Below are 17282 nucleotides of genomic sequence, written 5' to 3' on the forward strand. Positions count from 1 at the left end.
AAGCTTTTGCCAGAAGCTCCCACTGTGCCCATGAAAGGAACCCCTGTGAGTGTCTGGGACATCCTGGCTCTTTGGCAGCCTGGGCACTCCTGGGATGTCACCGTGGAGCCCCCGTGAGTGCCTGTGACAGATCGGTGCCTTTGCAGCCCAAGGTCCCCTGGGATGTCACCATGAAATGGCTGTGTCTGCCTCTGACCACACGGCTCTTTACCATCCTCAGAAAGCCCTGGGAGGTCTCCATGGAGCCCCTGACTCTGCCTGTGACATTCCAGCTCTTGAGCACCCTGGAGATGCTTGGAAAGTTCCCATGGAACCCCTCTGAGGTCCTGTGACAAATCTGATCATTAGCAGTCAACCATCACCAGCCCCCTATTGCTATGGTCAGTTTCCATGGCAACCATCACCATAGCCCTGTTGCTATGGTCAATTTCCATGGCAACCATCACCATAGCCCTGTTGCTATGGTCAGTTTCCATGGCAACCATCACGATAGCCCTGTTGCTTTGCTCAGTCCCTGGGAAGCTCCATGGAGACCCCATGCCAGGGGTGGTTGCCATGGACACCAGCTCAGGCCTGCAGCCAGAGCCCGTTGCCATGGCAACCATTGTCAGTCCCATCCCCAGGCTCATGGGATCCCAGAACCACAGAATTGGCTGAGTTGGGAGGGACGCATCAGGATCCTCGAGTCCAACTGCTGGCCCTGCACAGGACACCCCAACAATGCCAGCCTGGGCCTGGCAGTGCTGTCCAAACGCTGCTGGAGCTCAGAGAGCCCTGGAGCTGGGACCCTTCCCTGGGGAGCCTGGGCAGGGCCCCAGCAGCCTCTGGGGAAAAACCTTTTCCTGAGATCCAACCTAAGCCTGCCCCGACTCAGCTGCAGCCGTTCCCTCCAGTCCCGTCCCTGGGCACCAGAGGGAAGAGGTTCCCTCAGCCCCAGCCAGGAACCCGCTCCCAAGGCTGTTGCCATGGCAACCAGGGCTGGGATGCTCGGTTTCCATGGGCTGGGGTTTAAGAATGGAGTTCCTCACTTTCCTGCTCCCGCTAAAACCACGATGCCCTCGCTGCCCTCCCACCTCCCATGGAAAGCACAAAAGGCAAAGATCCCAGGCTGGAATAAGAACAATTTATTGGCAACAGCAACAAGATGAAGAATAAACAAGAACAGAAACAATATTGATAACAGAAGGAATAAGAAAATCTATTTACAGGGAAAACTACAACATCAATGGCTGGCTCTTCCTGGCCATGTATTTCCTCCTGCCTGGAAAGGACACCTCCTCAGGGATAGAGAGAGAGAGAGAGTCCCTCTCCTGCTGCTGGCAATGACCTGAGGTGGGAGTGAATGTAATGTCACACCATGGCCAGACCCTCATGTTCTTCAATCCCACATTATGTCACTGGCAGGGGCAGGAAAAGGTACAGGTGTCTTCCCAGCATGGGTCATGGGGAACATGGATCACCAGGGCTCTTCCCAAAGTGGGACCTCCAATAGGGGATAAAGCTGCAGCAGTGCATGAAGAGCACTGCAGTGGGGGCACTCGCAGGGCTTCCCTTACCGGTGCCTCTGTTGGTGTCTGGTCAAGGCAGAGCTCTGGGTGAAGCTCTTCCCACACTGGGGAAACTCATAGGGCCTCTTCCAGTGTGGATGCGCCGGTGGGTGATGAGGGTGGAGTTGCAGTTGAAGCCCTTCCCACAGACAGGGCAGAGGAAGGGCCTCTCATCTGTGTGAATGCGCTCATGCAGGAGGAGATTGGAGCTGGTCTGAAACCTCTTCCCACACTGAGAACACTCGTAGGGCCTCTCCCCGGTGTGGATGCACTGGTGGGTCACAAGCGTGGATCTGCAGCTGAAGCCCTTCCCACATTCCCCACACTCATAGGGCCATTCCCCAGTGTGGATCATCTGGTGACAGATCAGGTTGCTGCTCTGCCTGAAGCTCTTCCCACACTCCAGGCACTTGTAGGGCTTCTCTTCCACAAGGTTCTGCTGTGGGGATTTGTCCTCCCTGGTCTCCATGCTCAGCTCCTTCCCTGGGGGAGGAAGGACAAGGAGAGGATGGGATTTGTCTCTGTGCCAGAGTGAAGGGGAAGGAGATCCCCACAGTGCATACCCAGCAGGACAGCATTGGGAGCAGAGTTTTCCTGCATCCAGGGGCCATGCTAGGCTGGGAGATAGAGCAGTAGAGAGGGGGAAAGGGGCACTGACTTCCTCCTCACCTGCCTGGCTTTCCCAGGACATCTTCCTCTTCCTCGCAGCCACCTTCTCCATCAGGCAAAGGTTTGGGGATGGGAATTTCTGTTTTGGGAGGAAAACAAGGGATGAGTGTCACCAACATGATTTATGCAAAATCCTTTCTTTAGGCTTTTTCCCTCCTGAGAAGCTGAGAGGCCTCAGCAACAAACTGTAAACAATTCTTATCTGCACTGTGGAATGCAACAGGTAGATCTGTGATTGGTCTCATCTGGTTGTTTCTAATTAATAGCCAATCACAGTCCAGACTGTCTCGGTCAGCGACAAACCTTTGTTATTCATTCTTTTTCTGTTCTTAGAAGCCTTCTGATGAAATCTTTTCTATTCTTATAGTATAGTTTTTAATATAATTTATATCATAAAATAAAAAAACCAAGCCTTCAGAACATGGAGTCAACTTTCTCATCTCCTCCCTAATCCTGAGACCCCTGTGAACTTTGTCACAGATGAGCACTTGGAGTTTTGTACTGGTTTGAAGGCAAACCTGTGGAAGAGCTTAAGCCAGAATTACAATTTAATAAGAAAATTTAGATCAAACACTCACTTAAGCTGATGGAGTCAGGGGCTGGTCAGGGGGCTGGTAGCAGTCCAATTAAATGGTGGCTGCAGTCCTGTTGGAGCGATGAACGTGATTCTGTCGAAGCAGTGATCCTGTAGAAGGGTCTGGTTATCCTCTGATGGCCCGGGAGAGGTTATGGAGCTGTTGTCCTCTGGGAATGCAGTAGGCAAGGTGCTCCTGGTGTTCCAAGCCTCAGCTTATATCCAGGTAGGAATGCTTGGTTCCTCCCCAGAATGGAGCATCCCACAATGGGAGGATGTAATTTTATCAGTTCTGCAGGGACACTCAATGGCTCATTCACAGAAGATATCTCCCCTGGAGGGCGTTATCAGGGCTGAGTCACGGAAGAGATAAAGAACTCTGCCCCACCTGTTTATAGCAGCTTATGGAGATGGTGACTGAAAACATGCTTTTGGTTACATCTTACATTGCAACCTGAAACAGTGGGGTAATCCCTGCTGGGGGGGTGAACACCACCCCTCTTACCCAGACTGGCTCAGGTGTAAAACCCCCACCCAGGAAGGCCACACACACAGGGGACAATGCCACACTTGCCCTGCCTCAGGGGAGGTCTCTGTCCCTGTCACTCCCTTGTTCTCCCACTTTTCTCTTTCTTTCCATCTCTCTCTACCTCGCATTTACTGTTCAATAAAATCCATGTAGGATTTGGTCTCATAACCACTTTAATCAGAGCAGAGGCATCTCTTTAACAATTTTCTTAACCAGCTTGCAACATTATTTTGACACAGTGAGTGGAGAATTATTTTTTTCAGTACCACCCTTGCCTGCTGCCAAGAGGATGACAACCCCCGGCCGAATGGTGGGAAGTGAGGGCGAATCTCAGGAAACATGCAAATTTATCTCAAAACCCAGACTGTAACGGGATGGGACCCCCACCAAATCCTGAAAAATACCCCAAAAGAAACAAGCCAAAGCAGAATTGAGAGGTCAAGGTGGTGTTTGGACAGCAGGGGTGAGGTCAGAAGCCGGCAGAGACGCTGAAAACCTCGGTCACTGTTTGCCCTGGTTAAAATAGAAGTCAGTCGGGTCCAGGGCTCCTGAACCGGCAAACCCAACTGAACCCAGGTTATACCCCCATTGCCCTTGCGAGGACGGGACTCCCAGCTCTGCTCCCGAGGGGACAGAGCTGCACTTTCCTCCTGCTCCTCTGAGTCACTGCTGGGAGCAGCTGCAGGGAACCGTGGGCTTGTCAACCAACCCATCCTGAACTGATACTTTTTATTAAAGGCATTAAAAAGGAGAAAGATCTCCTGCCCTGTTTATTTCATCCTCCACTGAGGATGTCAAACTCCCCAGGAGCAGGAAAATCCCCATTCCCTGTTTGCTTGTGGCTGTAGCCTGGAACATCAATTCAGAATGAAACACTTTCTGATAGCCCTGCTGAATGGCACCGGGAGGAGGTTTTGAGAAAGGGTGGAAATTGTATTCTGATAGGAAATAAAGTTACAAAATTATTTATTTCTGTTCTATTCATTTTCAGTCAGTTCCAGTTTCTGTTTCAGAGTGCCACCTTCTCAGCTGATTGTGTTTGTGCCCTCCTTTCTCTTCTGCCTTTCTCTGCCTGCTCTGTTTCTCTCTCAGTGTCTCCCTTGACCCAGGGCAGCTCCCACCAAAGACCCTGCCCTGATTTAATTCCCAATCCATGAGCTGCAACAGCCATGGGTGAAGTTATGAAGGCTATGTCATGAACAAAAAAATGTTACCTTTTTTTTAAGAGAAGGAGCAGCAGAGGAGTTTTTGAGTTGATCTGAGAGTTGACCGTTGGCCAGGAGTTCTTTGTTAGTGAAATGTTGTAATTGCCAGTTAAGTATCCTTAAGTATCGCCATTTGACTCTCTATTGTGGAGGATTCTTGTTTTTCAGCACCACCCTAGCCTGCTGCCAGGAGGATGACAACCCTCCCCCCCGGACGGTGGGGAGAGGGGGATATTTGCATCTCAGGAGATATGCAAATTTGCCTCCAAACCCAGACTGCATTGGGACAGGACCTTTACCAAATCCTGGAAAATACCCCAAAAGAGGCGAGCCAAAGCAGAATTGAGAGGTCAGGGTGGTGTATGGACAGCAGGGCCGAGGTCCGAAGCCAGCAGAGACACTGAGAACCTCGGTCACTCCTCGCCCCAACTACAAACGATGCCAGTCAGACCCAGGACCTGCTGGACTGACAACCCAAACTGAAACCCTGGGTATACCCCACTGCCTTGCAAGGACAGGACTCCCGGATCTGCCCCCTTGGGGACAGAGCTGCAAATCCTCCTCTTCTGATTCACTGCTGGGAGCAGCGGCAGAACTCTGTGGATCTACCAAAACCCCCATTTTGAGCTGATCACTATAATAAAGGCATTAAAAAGGAGGAAAATCTCCTGCCCTGTTTATTTCAGACTGGCAGTGAAATGTCACTGTATGATCTTGCACCACTTAGCTTTTGGGTCCTTCTTAAGAGCTTTGCCGGCGAGGGCAGGAACATCTTTTCTTGGCTGGGAAGGAGAGAGGGAAAGAAAGAAATCGGAAAGAAGTTTCAAAGAGAGAGAGAAATAGGAAAGAGGTTTTGGGTGGGGGGGGAGTAGAAAGAAATAGGGAAGTGGTCTCAGAGAGACAGAAAGAAATAGGAAAGTGGTCTCGGAGGGACAGAAAGAAAAATAAAAAGGCGCCGGCCTGGACTCCGCAGCTCCCAGGGACACCTGCAGGGCACAGCATTTTCACAATTCCAGCCAATCAGAGAACGCACTGAACAATTTCCAGCCAACCAGAGCTTTTCTCACCGGTTGTCAGGCAGACCCGCAGAGCCCGGCAGCCCCCGGAGCGGAATTTGGGGCTCGGGCCGGGGGGACGGATCCGCACCGGGGGGGTCCCCGAGCCCCCTGCCCACCCCTGGGGCCGATCGGGGGCTCCCCCACCCAGCAGCCGGTGCTGCAGAGGGGTGGGAAAGGGGGGTCCGGGCTGGCAGTGGAGGAAATGCGGGGCCGGTGCTGAGCACAGGGCTGAGCACACAGAGATGGTTTTGTTCTTGCTGAGCTCACACTGAGCCAAGGCCTGTCCTGCCCCTCGCCCGGCCACGCTGCGGAGGGGCTGGGGCTGTGGGGGAGGTTGGGAGGGGACACAGCCAGGACAGGTGACCCCAACTGACCCTGGGGACACCCCAGACCATAGGACATCATGATCAGGGTATAATGTGGGGAGAACAAAGAGGAAGGGGGGACATTTGGAGCGAGGGTTTTTGTCTTCCCAGGTAACACTGAGGCAGGATGGGGCATTGTGTCGCTGGTGGGCAGGGTCAGCATCAAAGACACAGACACCAACTTCACTTAAGGAACAATGAATTTTAGATATTGAAAATTTTGCAAAAATTGCAAAAGTATTAGATAGGCAAAGCAAAAAATTATTAGAAAATACTTCCAAAAGAGAAGATGTTGAAATGAATACCACTCAACTCTCCATTTCTGGCTGCAGGCTCTGGAGATTCTATCTCTGCCTTCAGTCAGGATTACATTCCCTAAGAAGTCCTGGTACCAAATCCTGCTTTCCAAGGCTGGAACAGTGTCTCAGCTTTAGCTGGCTGTGTATACAATCTGTTACCATCTGTCAAAGGTGGGGCAGTTATCATCTGTGAATTGAGCAGTTTACTTTATCTCTTCCGCAAGGAATCCTCTCTCTGGGGAGATATCTTCTGTTAATGGGCCATTGAGTGTCACTTCAGGACTCATAAATATTCCATCCTCCCATTGTGAGGTGCTCCGCTCAGAGGGAGGAGCCAAGCATTCCTACCTGGATATAAGCTGAGAATGTGAACAACAGAGTCAGCCTTCTCCCACAGGATTCCCAGAAGAGCAGCTTTCAGCTGCACTGGATCCCAGAGGAAGACCAGGCCCATCAACAGCCCCACTGGACCTCCAGAGGAGAACTCCACCCTTCTACAGGATCCCTGCTCCAACAAATCCACATCTTTCACTGCGGGAGGACGGCAGCCACCATTTAACGGGAGTGCTACCAACACCCTGACCCACAGCGTGTCAGGTGGTATTCTGACTCTGTAAGTAGTTTTTTTTGTACTATTGCATTCGTAATTTTAATTTTCCTCTTAAAGAACTGTTATTCCTATTCCCATAGCTTTTGATTGACAGCCTCTTATTTTGAAAATTATAATTCCAAGGGAGGGGGTTAACATTTTCCATTTCAAGGGAGGCTCCTGCCATCCTTAGCAGACACCTGTCTTTTCAAACTGACACAATGCCCCAGGACACCCAGGCAGGTGAGGAGGAAGTCAGTGCCCCTTTCCCCCTCTCTCCTGCTCCATCTCCCAGCCCAGCATGGTCCCCAGCTGCAGGAGAACTCCGCTCCCAACACTGTCCTGCTGGGGATGCACGGGTAGGATCTCCTTCCCCTTCCCTGTGGCACAGAGGCAAATCCCATCCTCTCCTTGTCCTTCCTCCCCCAGACAAGGAGCTGAGGATGGAGAGCAGGGAGGGCAAATCCCCACAGCAGAACCTCGTGGAACAGAAGCCCTACAAGTGCCTGGAGTGTGGGAAGAGCTTCAGGCAGAGCAGCAACCTGATCTGCCACCAGATGATTCACACCGGGGAATGGCCCTACGAGTGTGGGGAATGTGGGAAGGGCTTCAGCTACAGCTCAGAACTCGTCACCCACCAGCGCATCCACACCGGGGAGAGGCCCTACGAGTGTTCTCAGTGTGGGAAGAGGTTTCAGACCAGCTCCAGTCTCCTCCAGCATGAGCAGATCCACACAGATGAGAGGCCCTTCCGCTGCTCCAACTGCGGGAAGGGCTTCAAGCACAACTCCAACCTTGTCAGGCACTGGCGCATCCACACTGAGGAGAGGCCCTACGAGTGTCCCCAGTGTGGGAAGAGCTTCACCCAGAGCTCTGCCTTGACCAGACACCAACGGAGGCACCAGTAAGGGAAGCCCTGCCAGTGCCCCCACTGCAGTGCTCTTCATGCACTGCTGCAGCTTCATCCCCTATTGGAGGTCCCATGCTGGGAAGAGCCCTGGTGATCCATGTTCCCCATGATCCATGCTGGGAAGACACCTGTACCTTTTCCTGCCCCTGCCAGTGACATAATGTGGGATTGAAGAACATGAGGGTCTGGCCATGGTGTGACATTACATTCACTCCCACCTCAGGTCATTGCCAGGGGCAGGAAAGGGACTCTCTCTCTCTCTCCCTGAGGAGAAGGGTGTCCTTTCCAGGCAGGAGGAAATCCATGGCCAGGAAGACCCAGCTGTTGATGTTGTAGTTTTCCCTGTAAATAGTTTTTCTTATTCCTTCTGTTATCAATATTGTTTCTGTTCCCATTCATTCTTTATCTTGTTTCTGTTCCCAATAAATTGTTCTTATTCCAGCCTGGGATCTTTGCCTTTTGTGCTTTCCATGGGAGGTGGGAGGGCAGCGAGGGCATTGTGGTTTTAGAGGGAGCAGGAAATTGGGGAATCCCATTCCTGAACCCCAGCCCATGGAAACCGAGCATCCCAACCCTGGTGGCCATGGCAACAGCCTTGGGAGCGGGTCCCTGGCTGGGGCTGTGGGAACCGCTTCCCTCTGGTGCCCAGGGACGGGACTGGAGGGGAACGGCTGCAGCTGAGTCGCGGCAGGCTTAGGTTGGATCTCAGGAAAAGGTTTTTCCCCAGAGGCTGCTGAGGCCCTGCCCAGGCTCCCCAGGGAAGGGTCCCAGCTCCAGGGCTCTCTGCGCTCCAGCAGCATTTGGGCAGCGCTGCCAGGCCCAGGCTGGCATTGTTGGGGTGTCCTGTGCAGGGCCAGCAGTTGGACTCGAAGATCCTGATGGGTCCCTCCCAACTCAGCCAATTCTGTGGTTCTGGGATCCCATGAGCCTGGGGATGGGACTGCCAATGGTTGCCATGGCAATGGGCTCTGGCTGCAGGCCTGAGCTGGTGTCCATGGCAACCATCCCGGCATGGGGTCTCCATGGAGCTGCCAAGGGACTGAGCAAAGCAACAGGGGGCTGGTGATGGTTGCTATGGAAACTGACCATAGCAACAGGAGGCTGGTGATGGTTGCCATGGAAACTGACCACAGCAACAGAGGGCGGGTGATGGTTGCCAAGGAAACTGACCAAAGCAACGGGGGGGGGGGGGGGGGGGGGGGGGTGGGGGGGGGGGGGTGGTGATGGTTGCCATCGAAACTGACCATAGCAACAGGGGGCTGGTGATGGCTGCCTGCTGAGGATCAGATTTGTCACAGGACCTCAGAGGGGTTCCATGGGTACTTTCCCAGAGTCTCCAGGCTGTTCAAGATCTGGAATGTCACAGGCAGAGACAGGGGCTCCATGGAGACCTCCCAGAGCTTTCTGAGGATGGTAAAGAGCCGTGTGGTCAGAGGCAGTCACAGCCATTTCATGGTGACATCCCAGGGGACCCTGGGCTGCAAAGGCACCAATCTGTCACAGGCACTCACGGGGGTTCCACGGTGACATCCCAGGAGTCCCCAGGCTGTCAAACAGCTGGGATGTCCCAGATACTCACAGGGGTTCCTGTAATGGGCACAGTGGGAGCTTCTGGCAAAGTTTATTAGAGAAGCTCCTGTTTGGTCATGAGGTGCAGAAAGGTTCCCCAATAGCCCCCACATATCCCCAGATACCCCCAAGTACCTCCAGGCTTTCTAAGCTCCTTCTGTGAGAGGAGCCTTGGAGCAGCTGGTTCCGATCCAAGCCTCAGACTTTTCAAGAGTTTGTAAAGAATTATCAAGGTGGAATTAAACCTTTATAGAATTTGTCCCACAGGATTAAGGATGACAAAGTAGATATATTCAGATAAGTATATATTATATTGTTGGTCATGATTAGACAAAATTATCTTAAACAGAAATATTTACTCCAAGATATAACAGCGTGTAATTGGTATTATATGATATGATATATATTATATTATATTATATTATATTATATATATTAGATTATATTATATTATATTATATTATATTAGTATTATATTATATTATATGATATTATATTTATTATATATTTATTATATTATATTTATTATATTATATTTATTAGATTATATTATATTATATTATATTTATTATATTATATTAAGCACTCCGAATTCATTTCAAAGCAACTGCATTCAAGAAAAAGAAGCAGTTATTAAGCAGAGATTGATGTCACTCCCCCAGAGCAATGACCGGGCGCAAATCCCTTTGGCTCAGCCTGGAGCAGTGACCTTGAGGGGTGTCCCCACTTCAGGGAGGAATCTTCACACCCCCCCAAAGAAGGGAAATGTCAGGAGATGCTGCAATTAAAATTTGGGATGTGGCTTTTCAAGTCAGAAGTGCTGCCCTGTCAGTCAGATGTGCCCAGGCTGGGCCAGCTCAGCCGCTCTGCGGAAGCTTCAGTGGTGTCCCTTGGTTGTTCCTTTCTTTGGGGGTTTTTTCAGCCCTGCCACAGCTTCAGCTCCTTCTGAGGATGTTGAACTTTGGGATGGAGGAGTCAGGCTGGTTTCTGCATTATTTACCCCAAAAGCAGTGTGACCCCCCCCCCCCTTCATTTCCCACTGGGGCCTTTCAAACAGGGCCTTGCTGGTGTGGTTGGAGCCCACTGCAGGCAGAGCCTCCTGCTCCAGCAGGAACTGCCTTTCCTGTGCCATGAGCAGGTCAAGTCCCGCTGCAGGAAAAGCCCCAGGCCAGCCCCAACCCAGGGAAGGCCTCGGGCACAAGGGCAGAGTGCCGTGCTGGGAGCTGTGCCAGGGAGAGCCTGAGGCACCAAAGGCACCTTGGCAGCAGCAGCTGCTGGCAGGGCATGGCCAGAAGCCTCCCTTGGCACCCTGGCCTGGTGGGCACCACTGCACAGCTGCTGCCTCAGGGCTCATTTCTGGCTGGGCTCTGAAAAGCCACTTCTGCTCCAGGAGCCTGACTGGGAAGCCACTGGCCCCAGCACCTTGGGGACAAGATATTAATGACAAAACTCTTGATGCCAGCAGAGACCAGGCAGGGGCAGAGGAAAGGGCAGGGCCAGGCCCAGGGCCAGGGCTGCCATGGTGATGGCTGTGAGGTCACTGCCCCTGCAGCAGCCTGGCTGCCCTCAGCAGACATTCTGGCCAGAAGTGTTGTGAGGGCAGCCAGCACATCAGAGAACCCACACTACAGGAATTCCATCCTTGGGGATGAGAGGGTTTCACTGGATCAGGTACAAAAAACTCCTGATTTTTGAGCATTCCTGGGATGGGGAATCCACTTCTCTGGAAAACCAGTTGCAGTTTTTTGCCACTCTCATACTTAGAAAATATTTCCTCCTTCTGACAAATGTAAATCCACTCTCTTTCAGTTTAAAGATATTGGCCCTTGTTCTGTCATTGCAAGATTTGGAAGAAAATAACTTTGGCCACTTTTTTCCCGCTTTCACAGATCTTGGAAAGAAATCAAAAATCTCCCAAGATGGGGTTCGGAGGCCTCATCACAGGACCAGCAGGGACAGGCTGAGGACTCTGGGTTCCTTGATGTGGAGACTGAGGACAGAACAGGAGTAGCCTGGGAGGGATTGAAGGGTGGTTTCAGAGAGGCTGGAGTTTTTCTTCATTGTATAAATCAGCCAGAGAAAGAAATAATGGCACCAAGGGGAGCTGGAGAGGCCCAGAGTGGATATGAGGAGAAAGGAATTTCCCTGCCAGGGCAGGGCTGTGGTGCAGCACGTCCCCAGAAGGAGCCTGGAGCAGCCCAAGGCTTTTTGTGGGCAGGCAGAGGCAGGCAGGAGGCAGAGCTGTCAGCAAAGGAAGGGGCCAGCCAGGTGGGGCAGCCGGGGGATGAGCACAGCCTGCAGGGACAGAGGCCAGGGCAGGGACACCGTAGGACAGCCTGGGCTGCACAGGGCACAGGGATGGGCAGCAGCTGCCAGGCCCTGACAGAGCCAACTTGGGCAGCACTTTGGCCATGGCTGCTGGCCCTGGGCCTGAGGCCACGAGGGGACAAGTGACCCTGGCAGCCCTGGGGCCTCATTGCCTCCTTGTCCCTGCTCAGCAGCCTGGCAGGGGCCGCCCCATGGTCCTGCCCTTGGGACTGCCCATCCCCACATCCCAGTGCCCATCCCGGGAAGAGCCCTGAGCAAGGAGGGAGGGACAGGATCTGCCTTGGCAGGGGCTGGGGCTCAGGCCTTGGCCCTTTGCATTCCTGAAACACATCCAGGTGTGCTCAGCACCAGAGACACCTTTGCCTTGCTTGTCCCCATCTGTCACCACTGCCTCCAGTGTTCTGCTCTAGCTGGAGCCTAGGGACACTTTCTCAGTTGTGTCCCTGACAGGGATCTCTTCAAAGTACAAGTAACTTCAGTATTTCAATATAACTGAGTTCATGAGGGTTTTGTCACATTACTGATGGAGTTGTGATTTACAGAGCTGGCTGTGACCTCACAGAGTAGGGTGTGAGGCCATAGAGCAGAGTCAGCCATCATAGAGTGTGGCTCTGTGGCATCAGCGAGTGGGTTGTGACATCACCTGGTGCCTGTGTAACAACATAGAGCAGGCTGTGACATCACAGAATAGATTGTGACATCACAGGGTGACTTTTGACATGAGTCTTCTGTGACATCACAGCACTGCTGTATGACATCACAAGGTGACATAGGGTTGGCTTTGTTACATCACAGGGGCTATGTGACATCACAGGGGCTGTGTGAGTTCACAGAGATGGCTGTGTGACATCACAGGGCCCATGTGACATCACAGGGGGCTTTGTGACATCAAAGGGGCTGATGAGTTCACAGAGATGGTTGTGTGACATCACAGGAGCTGTCTGAGGTCACTGGGGAGGTCACTCTGCCCTGTCCCCCCTCACAGCCCCCCCAGAGCAGTCCAACCCTGCTCGTGTCCAGCAGGGTCCCCTGTCCCCCCGGGTCCCCCCGCCCCCGGCGCCGCAGCCTCCCCCAGAGGATGTTCCACCAGATCGACCCCAGAGCCTGACACGGGGACGGGGGGCCGGGGCCATGGGGGTGGGACAGGGGGACAGGGACCCCCAGCAGTGTCCCCGTGTCCCCCAGGGCCAGAGCCTGGGCCAGGGCTCCTTCACCCTGATACAAACGAGGTCTTGAGAGCGCTGAAAAAATCCCCGGCAAAAACCAGATTTAATATTAAGGGACAGCAGCACAAAGTTCCTTGACAAGAGTCACTCTGCTCCTGACTGGACACTTCAGGCACAGCAGGGAAACAAAGCAACAACAAAACCAAACCAAATCCAGGCAATCAAACCAGAAATGAACCAGAGAACTGTCCCTCTGTGTGTGTGACACAAGGACAGTGAGGGCAAGGATAAAAGGAATACAGGCTAAAAGCTTAACAGAGCTCAAACATAAGAGGACTTAACTTATACCTTAACCTTAACTGATACCTTCAACTTCACAATTTAGCAAAAGAAACAGCACTTAACCTAACTTATAACCTATGACTTTGCAATTTAACAGAGGAATAACACTTCACAATATTTTGCTTAGCTTATAACTTATACGAAAGCTAACAGCTTAGCAAAAGAACAACTCTAGCAGCAATGAACTTCACTTAGACCTGTGATTGAACCTTACTACAGGCCTGACTGACTCAGCTCTCCAAGGCACTCAAACCCCTCAGAGAGCAGCATTTCTGCCCCATTTCCCCAGCACAGGCACTCCTGTGTGCACACAGACACACAGAGTCAGTGCAAGGCACCTGGGAGAAATTCCCTGAGGGCAGGGAATGCTCCCTGTGGATGCTTTGGCATCTCCCCAGCAGGCCAAGGGCTGAGCCTGGAGCAGTGGGGGGATCAGCCCAGGCTCTGTGCTGTCCAGGATCCCGAGTGCAGCAAACGGGAGAGTTCCCGGCTGGGAGAGGCCCACCCAGAGGGAGTCGCTGGCCCAGGAGAGCTCCAAGGGCTCCTTTTGGAGCGCTGTGTGCAGGGCCCCATGAGAGGGGCTGCAGTGCCAGCAATGGTTCATCCTGGCCACACTTGGCACCAGCAGCTTTCTTTGGCACTGGGAGAACAGGGATGTTGTGCCACCGAGGGAACAAAAACAGTTCCAGGGCTGCTCCTAAAGGAAGCAGGAGCTGTTTGGGCAGCAGCAGTGCCTGGAGCAGACAGTGTTTGTGATGAGCTGAGAGGAGCTGAGCCCAGGGGCTGCTGGCCAAGGCCAAGGCCCAAGGAGCATTTCTGAGCTGGCAGGGCGGGCTGAGAAGGGGAGGGGTGAATGCAGCAGCACAGGGCCATGGAACCAAGGGACCAGTGTGACACTGTGGGGCCCTGTGACACCAAGGGACCAGTGTGACACTGTGGGGCCCTGAGAGACCAAGGGACCAGTGTGACACTGTGGGGCCTCATGGAATCATGGAGAGCACTGTGACATTGCTGGGCCTCATGGAACCAAGGGGGCTGTACTGACACTGTGTGACTCCATGGAATGTAGGGATCATTGTGACACTGAGAGGCCCCATTGAACCAAGGGTCATTTGTGACACCGTGGGGCCTCATGGAATTATTATGACACTTTGGGGTGTCATGGGACCAAGGGACCATTGTGACACTGCAAGACTCCACGGAACCAAAGGTCCATTGTGACATTGCAAGGCCTCAGAGAACCATGGAGAGACCATTAAGAGACTTCACAGCCTCGTGGAACCAAGGGGCCATTGTGACACTGAGGGGCACCATGGAATCACAGAGGCCACTGTGACACTGAGGGGACTCATGGAATCATGGAGACCATTGTGACACTGTGGGACACTATGGAATAAGCAAAGCTCTGTGACACTGTGAGGCCTCATGGCACCAGTGAGACCATTGTGACCCTGGGGGTCCCCACAGAGCCAAGAGGACCATTGTGATACTGTGGGGCCTGGCACAACCAAGGGGCCTTTGTGACACTGCAGGGCTGCATGGAACCAAAGGTCCATTGCGACATTGCAGGGCCTTTTGTCATCAGGGCCTCATTGTGACACTGGGAAACCAAAGGAGACCATTGTGACACTGCAGGGCTGCATGGAACCAAAGCTCCAGGGTGACACAGAGGGGCCCCCTGCCATCAATGGTCCATTGTGACACTGTGGAGCCAAAGGAGACCATTGTGACACAGCAAACACCCATGGTCCAAAGGTCCATTGTGACATTGCAGGGCTCATGGAGCAGAGGAGTCACGTGACATTTTGGGGCCTGGGGAACCACAGAGACCATGGGGACACTGCAGGGCCTCATGGAATCCTTGGGACCATTGTGACACTGTGGGGCCTCATGGAACCAAGGGGCAAGTGCTGCTCCTCAGGGACTCCTGGAATGAAGGAAACATGTTTGACACTGTGGTGGCCTTTGGGACCAAGAGGCCATTGTGTCACTGTGGAACCAAGGAGAGCATTGCTGCACTGCCAGACCTCATGGAACCAAGGATTCACTGTGACACTGCAGGGCCTTGGGGGACAAAGGATTCATTGTGACACTGTGGGGCCCAAGGATCCAAGGGACTTTAAGACACCAAAGGGGCCGCTGGAGCCAAAAGAACTTTGTGACACTGGGAGACCTCATGAAATCATGGAGACCATTGGGACACTCTGGGGCCTCCATGGAACGATGGTGACACAAAGTTGTCTGAGAGTGTGGATCTGCTGGAGGGTAGGAGGGCTCTGCATCGGGTCCTGGACAGGCTGGATCCAGGGCCCAAATCCAAATAGGTGAGGTTTAACAAGTCCAAGTGCTGGGTCCTGCACTTTGGCCACAACAACCCCTGCAGCACTACAGGCTGGGGACAGAGTGGCTGGACAGCAGCCAGGCAGAAAGGGACCTGGAGGGACTGATGGACAGCAGGTTGCACAGTGTGCCCAGGTGGCCAAGAAGGCCAATGGCTCCTGGCTTGGATCAGGAATGGTGTGGCCAGCAGGAGCAGGGCAGTGATTCTTCCCCTGTGCTGGGCACTGGTTGGGCAGCACCTCGAGTGCTGTGTCCAGTTCTGGGCCTCAATTTAGGAAGGACATGGACGGGCTGAAGCGTGTCCAGAGAAGGGCAACAAGGCTGGGGAGGGGTCTGGAGCACAAGTCCTGTGAGGAGTGGCTGAGGGAGCTGATGTTGTTTATCCTGGAGAAGAGAAGGCCCAAGGGAGACAAGGCAGTGGCAAGGCACAGGTTGGACTTGATGATCTCAAAGGACTGTTCCAACCTTGCTGATTCTGTGATTCTCTGAAACCACCCTTGGAGCAGTTGCAGGATGAGCCCTGGGCCTTCTCTTCAGAAGCTCCAGCCGCCCAGGTCCCTCAGCTTCTCCTGCCAGCCCCAAAGCCCATCCTGTCAGTCCTGCAGAGCCTCTGCAGCTCCTCCTCACTGCCCAGAACAGGGAGCCCCAGAGCCAGACAGAGCAGCCCAGATGTGCCCCCCTGGCCTGGGGTGCCTCTGGCAAGGGAGCAGCAGGAGGCACTGCAGGAGCCTGCAGACAATTCCTGCAGCACTTGTAGGATGATCCTGCTCCCCAGGGGACGTTCCCATGGTGCCAAGTCAGGAACTGCAATGGGGAGTGGGGCCAGGGAGGGAAGGGCAAACAGGAATGGGCTGTTTGCAGGGGAAGGAACAGCGGTGGGCAAGAGGAAGTGTTGGGAAGGTTGAAAGTTTGACAAAAAAAGTCTCACAGATATGTATGCATGGCAGAAAGGTTTTTAAATGTATAGTCTGATGAAAGAATAGAGATGGAAGAAAGTTTTGATACATAAGAAAAGAATTGCTGAGCCAGTTTTACTGGATAACCAAGGAGGCAAAGGGGATGTTAGTTAGAAGGATTTTTCATGACTTAGAGCAAAGGATAAACCCACCTCAAACAAGAAGATGTTTCTACCAAGCAGGAAGAGAGCACAGGCAAACAAGTCAGCAAAGTTGCAAGTAGGAAAAAGGTCTCAGAATTTTCCACTGCAAGAAAACTGAAAAACAACTTCTAGCTTAAACTGTAATGTACTAACTTTTAGTGATTGGAGAATAGTAACATGAATATGGTAATTATAGGAGTTATGATAGGCTATAGATAATAGTTAAGGGATAGATTGGTTCTACTGTATTAAGATGCTCAGCAAAGAAAAGTATATAATGCACTGTAACCAAAACCAAAGGGTCTCCAGGCCTGCCTGCAGCTGGAGCTAACAGCTGTAGGCACAGCTGTGTCACCCACGACCTTGGACTGCTGCTGTCGCAGTGCCTCTCCAAGTGTGTGCTGAGTCACCCCGGCTTTGCGGGGACACTTTCCCGTTCCTCGGGAGGTCGGGAGAGCGGCGAAGGCTTTCACCTTTTGGACGAGACCACCAGCACAGCGTTGTTGGAAGAAGGAGAGTGGACTCCAGTTGGGTGCAAAGTCAAGGTTTATTCGTAGCTCTAACGAGATTCCTAACCCAGGGAAACCAGCCAGCTGGAGACAGCAAGAATGGGGTGTGCAGGGTGGTATAAAGGGGTGGGGAGATTGACATTAAAAGGATGGGAAGAGGCTGCAGGGGCAGAACCATTCTAAC

General features: G+C 52.7%; 1 protein-coding gene and 1 pseudogene across 1 annotated transcript in view; one reads left to right on the forward strand and one right to left on the reverse strand.

Annotated features, from left to right (window-relative positions):
• The window catches only part of LOC115485198 (uncharacterized), a 2106330-nt gene that overhangs the window by 1375934 nt on the left and 713114 nt on the right, over window positions 1-17282 (forward strand). Inside the window, 1 exon segment of the mRNA XM_050983901.1 lies at window positions 7327-7739. Within this exon segment, the coding sequence (XP_050839858.1) occupies window positions 7327-7739 (413 nt within the window).
• The window catches only part of LOC103825013 (zinc finger protein 208-like), a 742626-nt pseudogene that overhangs the window by 344868 nt on the left and 380476 nt on the right, over window positions 1-17282 (reverse strand).

Source organism: Serinus canaria, chromosome 25 (genome assembly GCF_022539315.1).
Source record: "Serinus canaria isolate serCan28SL12 chromosome 25, serCan2020, whole genome shotgun sequence".
NCBI lineage: Eukaryota > Metazoa > Chordata > Aves > Passeriformes > Fringillidae > Serinus > Serinus canaria.